The sequence below is a fragment of the Aegilops tauschii genome, chromosome 3 (assembly GCF_002575655.3).
Source record: "Aegilops tauschii subsp. strangulata cultivar AL8/78 chromosome 3, Aet v6.0, whole genome shotgun sequence".
In the NCBI taxonomy this organism is placed as follows: domain Eukaryota; kingdom Viridiplantae; phylum Streptophyta; class Magnoliopsida; order Poales; family Poaceae; genus Aegilops; species Aegilops tauschii.
The window spans coordinates 585,348,508-585,358,595 of record NC_053037.3 but is presented as its reverse complement, the minus strand read 5'-3'; the positions used below and the strand labels follow the sequence as shown (position 1 = coordinate 585,358,595).

General features: G+C 44.0%; 1 protein-coding gene across 1 annotated transcript; it reads right to left on the bottom strand.

Annotated features, from left to right (window-relative positions):
- Positions 1 to 2,206: 2,206 nt before the first annotated feature.
- On the bottom strand, positions 2,207 to 5,159 carry LOC109748593 (nascent polypeptide-associated complex subunit alpha-like protein 1). Its single transcript, XM_020307621.4, has 4 exons — positions 4,967 to 5,159; positions 3,915 to 3,978; positions 2,834 to 2,949; positions 2,207 to 2,738 (listed from the first exon to the last, which is right to left on the bottom strand). Exons 1-4 carry the CDS (start codon positions 5,015 to 5,017, stop codon positions 2,403 to 2,405), a joined length of 567 nt encoding a protein of 188 aa, XP_020163210.1. The 5' UTR covers positions 5,018 to 5,159; the 3' UTR covers positions 2,207 to 2,402.
- Positions 5,160 to 10,088: the final 4,929 nt, after the last annotated feature.

Sequence of the window (10,088 nt, the reverse complement as noted above, 5' to 3'; positions counted from 1 at the left end):
GGAACCAGCTTGGACACAACGGCGGCGTAGAAGAAACACATAAATAATACGATACCAGATGCAACGAATGCTGACCGCATTAGCTGATCTCTGGAAAAGTGTAACCTCTCTTAGGCCTTATTGGGTACAGATTGAATATTCGATCATGTGGAGAGATTGAACAACGGAGAGAATTAGCAATTGAACTTTTCGTGTAAGGTTAGTTTAGTTGCTATACTAAACTTTTCAGGTGTCTCTCTGGAAAGAACCCAAAAGAAATATGACAGGGCAGTAGGAGCCTCATCTATTATAAAGTCTAAAAAAAGATGACATTACCGATTTCAAATGGAGAAGGGTACTAAAAAGTTGCCACAGATAGTATAATAGGCCGTAGTTGGGAATATAATCCAAAAGCTAGAATGAAATTTTCAAACTCATGGAGAGGCATGCAACATTTATTTAGAAACAAATAAAATCTGGAAGGTTGTGGAACAACTGATTCAGAATTTCACTAGAGCACACTGTCAGACATCAAAATGACTAGGAACACTACATGCCAATAGTTTGAAATGAAAACATGAATAGAACCTCCAGTTCAGGATGACATGACGAAAGATTCATATTCAGGCCCTCCTTCCTACAAGGAATGCTAACCACAAGTTTGACACAACTAGCATTGTAACTGCTGCCACACCACCTTGGTGCCGCATGAATTTCTCTGTTTTCCTCAGATGCAGAAACCATCGAACTGAAGCACCATGATGTTGAGATTCCCTATTGTGTTGCAACCTAGGAGGGAGCCAAAAAAAAAGTAAAAATAGCAAACAAAGAAGAAAGATGGCAGTAGTCTGTCATGTCAATGCAAACAGGAAGGAAATATCATTTGCGATCTTCAAGGCCACCTGCAAATGTGAATGGTGGGGGTGGTGTCGCTGCAGATCGGAGCAGTTCACTCCTCAAACCAATTCAGATGGCGTGCAAGGCCATAACATTGAGCATGGTTCTGGTTTTCAATAGAGGCTCTAAACACACAGTCTCCCACAAGCTTAGCAAATCAGTCAGTGTAGATGCCAGGGTTAGCTAGAGACAATGGAGCAGGCAGGGAGCACAGACATGTAGTCAAGCCTCTTTGCGGAAAGGGCACTTATGGCTTAGGTCCGAATCAGATTCCAGGATAACTAATGTGCTCACCAACCTTCCTTGGTCTAAGAATGACCAGCACTTACAAGAGGGGAGGCCGTGTGTCTGTATTCTACTTCTTGTAGGCTCTAACAATGTTATCAGGAGAGTAGTGGCTCTCAAACAAATATGAACGCGGTTGGATCATTGTTATCTCGAGGTAGAGAACACAGTGACAGTAAATCGTGGTGTTGGATTGATGCAATCCACTCTGAAATACGAATGGGAGGCATATGGGAAAGCATCGTCTCGAAGATTCACATAGGACGTAGAAGCAGGCTATGCAGTAGTATTTCCGAGGAGAAAAGGCAGCGTAGACGCCTGCGGACTCGTGGAGAAGATAAGATAGCAATCCAGATCTGCCTTGGAGGCCGGCGCTGGAGGCGAGACGAACACACAGGAACAGATCAACGAAGAAGCCAGGCCGAGAGAGAGAGAGTAGTAGAGGACGGCCTCTATGGAATCACCGCAGTCCGCAGAATCATTGGTCCTGGAATCGCTGTGCCGCTCTTGGGCAACGGCAAAGACAAAGAGAAACGCTCACTCGTCTAGAAAGCAGATCACCCGATTCTCAAAAAAAAAAGTAATAAGATTCCCCTGCAGCAAACACACGAGGACGCAACCAGCGCAATCTACAACGCCCTCTTTCTTTTCACAGCAGTACACTCTACAACTTGTCAACGCATTTTCATCAAAACTGACCCAGAAAAACGAAACATCCCACAGAATTTCTACCAAGGAGATCAAGGGTGTATTTATTCTTTTGCCTCACAACAAAACTAGTGGCCAAAATTTTGGTCGCTTATAAGTGGAAAATTTGCCAAGAAAACTAATTGGCAAAAGAGTATTGATATGCCAAAAAGTTAACAACCGAACAAACAAAAACCAATTGTTCATCTGTGTCCGAAGCATTGAGGACGGATCATATTTTCTCTCCTCGTCCTTACCTTGTTTTGATCCATGTAGCAAAACAAACTTGAAAGTTGTCTCAAAATCTCATACTGGCCGTAGTTGGGATCAAAATGTCTGAAACACCGAGTGACATGCATTTGTAGCAAAATTTGGCACAGCCAATTCAGATTTTCGCATAAGAGCAAGCAGTTCTCTGGTCCCCAGATGTTAAACGCCTCTAAACCCTACATGCCAGTACTAGTTTCAACAGACATAGAGCCTCCAATTCCACAACTGCAACATTCAAGATGACATGACCAAGACTGATTTGGGACCCCTCACCCTATCATCACCTAGTAAGTCAGCTCCATGATGGCGCTGACAATATCACCATCTGCAGCCTTGAGCGCCTTCACAGCCCTGGACCTCGACACAGAGGCCTGCATCATCACGACCTCAACATCCTTGTAGTCAACGCCCGTCTCGTCGACCTCCTTGTCGTCTTGGGCTGCTGCCACGGACGGCTCACCCTTTGAGATGACGCTGCTCGGTCCCGGCGCCTTGAACTGCCCCGCCGCTTCTGTCAGCAGCTGAGCGTCCATGTCCTCCATCTTGACCACCCCGAACATGACATAGGTTTCTGAGTGCGAGCTCTTGAAGACGTCTGGCTTGGAGAGGACAAACGTAACCTGCAATTGTGTTGAGAGAAGTTACGAAAATGCGACAACCGCCAGCATGTAATTATGCAACAGGGAAGAATGGCTGAAGTGGTTAAGATGCTCACGGTCTTGCTCTGCTTGATAGTTACACGGCTCACACCAGTAATGGCCTTCATGCCAAGCTTCTCCATGGCTTTCCTGCACTTCTTCTCACTCCTTGATCTTCCACTAGCATCACCTCCTAGTGCCAGAAAGCACAGGCGCATAATGTCAGATTTTCAAATTTTTGCATAACCCCAGAATTTTACAACTAGACATAGTTCACTCTGAGAATTGTTATCGGTAATCGTTGGAAATGGAAAGTATAACATTCATACAACACTTGAACTTTTCTCAAGCACGATTGAACAGAAACTGTGACTGCAATCAAGTATTCTTGGTATCCATTGTCGATTTGGGAATTTTGAACAAGATCTTAGTTTTGGCACTTTTGGTAAGGTACGAAGGATTTGCTATCGATATAATGGAAATCCCAGCATCAGTTCATACTAAATGCATTGAAATGATTCACCTACCAAAATTATACTTGCAAAACCAAGATTTTACATTCAGGATTTGTTCCTATCAAACTAAATGCTATAGCTGAACATTCATGTATATGTTAATGCAAGTTGAAACTGAAACAAGGTGCCACCTTACAGAGGTGAATATTATATACAAATGGCAGGAAGTACTCAAGAAACTATATATTCTGTAAATAAGCAGTGCTGAATAATTGAGGAATGAGTAAATATGATAGAGTTCCAAAAAAGTGAGAATATAGACCACAAAGGCATATCGATGGTTCGTAAAGAACAGAACATTAGAACAGGAACAAACTGGTCGGTTCCTAATCTTCAAATAAAAAACAGGTGAAAGTGAACCAAAATAGGTAGTAAATATAGAGTTTGTATCACTGAGGAACAGATCAGATAACAATTTCTGAATTAAGAAAATGCCAAAATTGAGCCCAACAGAAACAAAATAATCCATTGATTCAGCGGTCAAATAAGCAACATTTAATTTAGAATTTTGGTGTGGGCATTAACTTCAGATGTCTAAATTTATGTTAGAACTTACAAGGCAGCATTACAATAAGAAATAGGCTAGTCTGTAACTGAGTGGCTACTTGAACAGAATAGAAGGAAGTACAGAATTTCAGCATACCCTCAACATCATCGTCATCCATTTCATCCGCATCCTCATCATCCTCAAGGATAGGGTCATCTTCCTGAGAGTATGCATTCCAAATATCATATTACTTGATCGTCATAAGTATTAAACACTAAAACAGCGCTCCCTCTGAACAGGGGATATGCAGAGGAGGGGAAACAGAGTTAACCATATGCAGAAATGAAAAAACCAGTAAATAGTCTACCCCCCAGTATTATCTTCCAAGCATGAAGATGTCAATACATACTAAGTAGCATCAGCACAAGATAAAAGGAAATGACACTCCAGAGGCAAAAAAAGGAACTGCTGTCTGCATTGACAACAGAAGGTATGCTGACGCATTTATATTATATTGTTGGTACAGGAAATATGCCCTAAAGCATATAAGCATCCATACAAGATACTTGGTTACGAACCGACTTCCAAAGCTAATTACAGACAAGTAAGGCCCCGTTTCTACTCTAGCAATCACCAAAGGTGGATGCTTTCATCTATGCTTGCTCAAAATTCGTTTCAGATTTGTACCCATAAGAGATAAGACAAAGCAGTAGCATTTCAGTTTGCAAAACTAGAGATCGCTCTGAAAGGGAACCACAAACTGTACATAATTAGGACAACTGACAAACAAGTGAAGAACCACAATGTATGTAACAGCAGAAAGATAAAATTAAACTCCCAGCTGGACAAGTCAGCATGAATCCCGTACATGTTGGAGGTTCATGGAGGCCTGGGTTGGCCTGAGACGCTGCCCTTCACCGTGAAAACTGGGAGGATACCAGAAAGGAGAAACATTCAAGGGAAGTAGCATCAGGTTGACCACCCATTACAGATACAGAGTTCTCTGCGACCTAGGCGACATTGACAGACGAGATCTAGCGCTATAACACCTCCATAGCAACGGAACACGCCAATCCAGGGGCCGAACGAGCAAGAAAGGCAAAGATTTTTTATTTTTATTTTTTCTGAAATGTGAGGCCAAGATTTTTCAGTCTGACACCGCACCAAATCGAAGACGGGGAAGGGGAGGGGTCGGAATGGAGGATCACCTCGATGTTGTGCTCCCCGAGCTGGGCGCGGAGCAGCTCGGCGGCCGTCATGGTGGCGCTCGTCGCCGGTGAAAGCTTGTCGGAGGGGAAAGTAAAACCCTAGCCGAGCTAGGAGGTGTCGAGAGCGGGAGAGAGCAGAGGAGACTGCGACGACGGGAGAGGAGGAGGAAGGGAAAGAAAGAGACCCGCTTGACTTCTTGTGTGGTGGTCTGGTGGGTGCCTCGGTGTGTACACTGGGCCTGGACCGTGCTGTTCGGGCCAGGGCCTAGACTGTTTTTTCTTTTCTTTTTGGGGTTAGAGGGCCTAGACCAGTTCCCTTTGCACGTCTTGGCGATCTAGAAATGGCATTACGCATCCTGGCGACTCAATGCGCTTTTAAAAATCATTATTGGTAATGTTCGTGCGGGTGAAAGAGTGGCAACATCGTTGCTCCAGTCCAATTGCAGCCACTTTACCGAAGTCTTTGGAGTATTTCTTCGAGCAGAGATTGACTTCATGAAGAAGGTGTTTTCAAGAGATTTCATTGTAATTCTTAGTCATAGGAGTTACTTTGTATTTTTTTTTTGAATCTTAGGTCCAAACCAGCGTACCTGTAATTGTTATGAGTATCAATAAAGTTACGTGTATTTCTAAAATAACAATTTTAGGAAACAATTCTCGAAACCCGGTTTTCCTCTGGGAGGATGAAGTAGAGATACCACACTTCCAGACTAAGTGCTTGGCAATAGCATTCTAGCAAATGGTTTAGTCTATTTTCACTTCATTGTGACTCTTTTATCACCTAGCGGTTTTCGGAAAGCCTAAAAAAGCAGTTTTCGGAAACGGTTTTTGAAAAAAATAACAATTTTAGGAAACAAAACATACTCAATATTTCCCCTGGCAACTAAACCGGTTTTTACCTATCCTCCTGCGGCGCTAGGCACCATGAGTTTTGTTGGAAACGATTTCTCCTGGAGTCCTAGTGATTTTCTCATGCTGCTCCCCACTAGACTCTCTCGAGTCGGTGTCTATTGTTTTAGAACGAAGACGCTAGATCCATCCGGCTTTAAATTAATAAAGCCCACAACATAGGCAGCATATCGTAGTTCCGAACTTTACAGACACAAAAGCCCTCGAGCCAAGCATACCAAAGGAAGTCATAGGGTTCAAAGCTAGAGAGGCCGCGAGCAAATTACAAGGCCCGTAGGCCATAAACAGAGCACGCAGGCTCGCCAGGCGAATAAAAGGGGCCACTCCATTAGGCAGTAACCGATGGCTCCCTAGCCAGCACGTACACTTGTTGAACTCGGGCTTGAACATGCGCCACAGCTCAGCATCCTTGCGCCTCCCCAATGGACTCCACTGTTGTAGAAACAAGTAGTATTTATAGATAACATTAGCCTGGTGCGACGGGAAAATCCCTTCTATTGTTAGTTTGTTCCGAATCAGCCAAAGAACCCAGAGCAGTGCTCCAGCACAGCTCCACATGACACGATTGCCGCTACCCTAGACCGAGTCAAGAAAACTAGCTAGATCGTCGGTGGACCGAGGATCCCACTGAACTCCGGCCGCATCCCGAACAGCGCTCCAGGCAAACCTGGCCAGCCACTAGTGCAGAATCGGGCTATTGTCCCGGTTCGTAAGGCCCTAGAACCGGCACTAAAGGGTGGGGAATAAAGCCCCCCCCCCCCTTAGTCCCGGTTCAACACAAATCGGGACCAAATGCCCACCACGTGGCACGAGCCCGCGCCGGGGGTTTGGGGGCCTTAATTTAGTCCCGGTTGGTTACACGAACCGGGACTAAAGGGTTTAGGGATTTTTGGTTTCATTTTCCTTTTAATTTTGTGTTTTCAATTTAATTCGTTTTCATTTCAAACATATTTTACGCTACTATATACTACACACACACACACAAACACACACACACACACACACACACACACACACACATATATATATATATATATATATATATATATATATGTATATATATATATACAATTTTTCCTACAATTTGCAGATCATTACATGGAGGCATTACAGCGGGTAATAGTATTCTCCTTTGGGATGTATGACCTGGTCGAGCAAAAATCCCACTATTTCCTCTTGAATTGCTTGTACGCGATCTTGTGGTAGGAGCTTGTCCCGCATCTCCTTCATCTTTAAAGAAGGAGATCAATATGCATGTATTAGTTGTGTGTGTATTAGATAATGATGTAAAAATTATGAATAGTGTTCTGGTAAACGTACCCATTGCTCTCTATCAGTTTTGCTCCTTTCGGATGTCATTATGCGAATGTTCTCACAAACGTAGTATGCACATAAATCAGTCCCCGGCGCCTGCTTCAGGGCCTTTACGAGAATAGAATTCAATCAGATAATAATTAACCAAACATGATAATGGTATTGAAACTAGAATTAAAGAGATGCACGGACGTAGCTAGTTAGTACTACTTAATTACCTTGGGTCGCACCCATTTCAGCTTTTGTTTCCATTGGCCTTGAACCTGTTTGATGAACTTTTCCCAAGCCCTGCCCGCCGGCAAAGAAAATGAATAAAGGAGTTATTAATTAGTTGATATCAGGAAATGACGAACTAAATAGGCCGACATATAGTTCGATAATTAGCAGGATCCAGTGAAATTACCTGTCGACCATCCCCCTCACGATTGTGTAGTCATTAACGTCTTTAAGTAGTAAGTCCAGTACTTGAACTCTTCCCTCGTCAACTTCAATGATTAGCAGGATCCAGTGAAAACTGCATGCGCACACGTTTGTATAATTAAGCAGGCATGTGCATAACTCATCAACTACATTTATTAACATCTAGTAAGCAAAAACAGAATTTGTAGTACAAGACAGTGTCACTCACCCGAAGTTGTAAGAAAGTAGTATGTCTGGTTGGGTATTTAGTCGCTTCAAAAACTCTAGCAAGCTTTTCTCTGTGTCTTTTCTTGAATATTCTTTTTACCATACTTCTTGATTAATGGTATTTGGGTCAATGAACCCAATGACATAGCGTCCAGTTTTTTTTAATTTTATAGACCTTCATTCTGCATAATACCACAGAAAAGAATATAATGAGGATAATTATAGGTAATGATCAACGAGCACTACAGCTAGCTAGAGACTTAAATTACAGAAAGAAATCACTTACAGATAATAGCAACTGACGATAGATTTGTCGAGTGCGTCTTGATTGAATAACTGAAACAGTTCTTGAAACTCAACCCACAGAGCATTTTCATGGTAGTAATGCTCTGGCTTGACTCTCACCATGAGGGACTCTCGATAGGTAGTCTAGACTTCTCTCATGTAACATTCATGCAATTCATACATTCTCGTTGATAGACGCTTCATCTCCTCAGGCTTGACTAGAGGTTCGCCGCGGGCATATTTATGTTTTAGTTGCTCCTCTTAAACATTTCCATGGGCTCGATCTCTTGGAGTTGATAAACAGTGACACCGGCCTCTTCAGCCAGCCTTCTATGATCGTCGGTTAATACCAGCTGATCGGCGCCGGTACTCACATGTGTTGGTACAACGAGCGGGGGGGGGGGGGGGGGGGGGGGTCGATTGCACCGCCTGTTCTCCCAGCTGGGGAATAGTTTTCTCGCTTTTTTTGTCAGCTGCTTGGCTCGAGCTCGAGCTCGACTCCTTTTTTGTGCTTGATATGACATCTTGATTTGGCGCTCATAGAGCTGGTGGTTCAGCCATACGAATAATGTGGTCAATGACATGCTCAGGTACTTTCTCCTCTGGCGGCGGGGGCGGTTTCGGTCCAAAATGGGCCTTCACTTGGGCCCTCACTTCGACTTCGTTTTCCGCGTCAGTCGGGTCGTAAGGCAACCTCGGAAGAGGCTTGAGGCTTGGACCAAATCTGTATTTCTTGCCTCCTGTTGTATCACTAGCCGCCGTAGCTGCGGCGCCTCTCTTCCGCTGTTGCTTAGGAGGCGGAGACGACTGACGCGATGCCTGACTTGGATGAGTCGGCTGACGCGGTGCCGGACTTGGAGGAGGAGGAGTCGGCTGACGCGGTGCCGGACTTGGAGGAGGAGGAATGGGCTGATGCGGTTGTGGACTTGGAGGAGCAGGAGTCTGCTGAGGCGGTGGCTGACCTGGAGGAGCGGGAGTCTGCTGTCGCGGTGGCGGACTTGGAGGAGGAGACGGCTGACGCGGTGTCCATGGCCTTTGAAAGACGATGCAATCCTTTCTCCATAGAATGATATGATGTATGGACTCTCCCAGTGTGCGCTCATCGTCACCTCCAGGAATGTCAAGCTCTAGCCCCGAATATTGTGTCGCCACTTCATCAACCCCGACACGAGCATAGTCAGCTAGAATCGATTGCAATGGAATGTTGCTTCAGGGGGATTTGTATAAGCAACGCCGTCCGCCACCTTCATGGATATGTTCTTCGTTTTAAAGTGTAGCTCACAAGTTGTCGTATCTATGATATCATCCACAGGGTATCTATTCAACAATGCATGCATTATTGCCCGGGGCAGAATCCATGCTGCTTCTCGGCATGGATGGGACGGTGCTATCCAATGCTGGATCCGCTAGATATTATAATTGCCTGTAGTTGGAAATAAAATCAAAAGGGTATAATGAAAGTTTCAAACTCATTTAGAAACAAATAAAATCTGGAAGGTTGTCGAACAGTTGATTCAGATTTTCACTAGAGCGCACCGCCAGACGTCAAAATGCTTAGGAACATTACATGCCAATAGTTTTAGATGAAAACATGAATAGAACCTCGGTTTTTATGATATGACTAGTAAGATGCCCATGCGTTGCACGGAACATCAAGATGCATTTGTATGAGTAATTTATCTTGTGGAAGAAAAGGATGAACGAGGGAATGCCTTATTTGTAAATGTGGAGTGGGGTGTGGGTATCTTTTTGCAAAATTGCCATAGTTTTCTTCTTATCCGTCGGATATAAACTGGATGACCTATATTGCAGGATGGCAGACACACCATCATCATCAACTCTATTTGTTATAAGAGTAGAGATGAAAGATTCCTATCGAGGCCCTCCATCCTACAAGGAACACTAACCACAAGTTTGACCCAGAACAAGCATGGAACTGCTGCCGGAGCCTTTTCATTATTTAAGAAGAGTTGCTCGGTTAATTACA

What these genes read in the sequence shown, in the direction of transcription:
- LOC109748593 (XM_020307621.4), bottom strand. Translation starts at nt 5,017, where the DNA reads ATGACGGCCGCCGAGCTGCTCCGCGCCCAGCTCGGGGAGCACAACATC. An exon ending in TCGGGGAGCACAACATCGAG is followed by an intron (nt 3,979 to 4,966) that starts GTGATCCTCCAT and finishes GCATACTCTCAG; the next exon opens with GAAGATGACCCTATCCTTGA. An exon ending in GGATGACGATGATGTTGAGG is followed by an intron (nt 2,950 to 3,914) that starts GTATGCTGAAAT and finishes TTCTGGCACTAG; the next exon opens with GAGGTGATGCTAGTGGAAGA.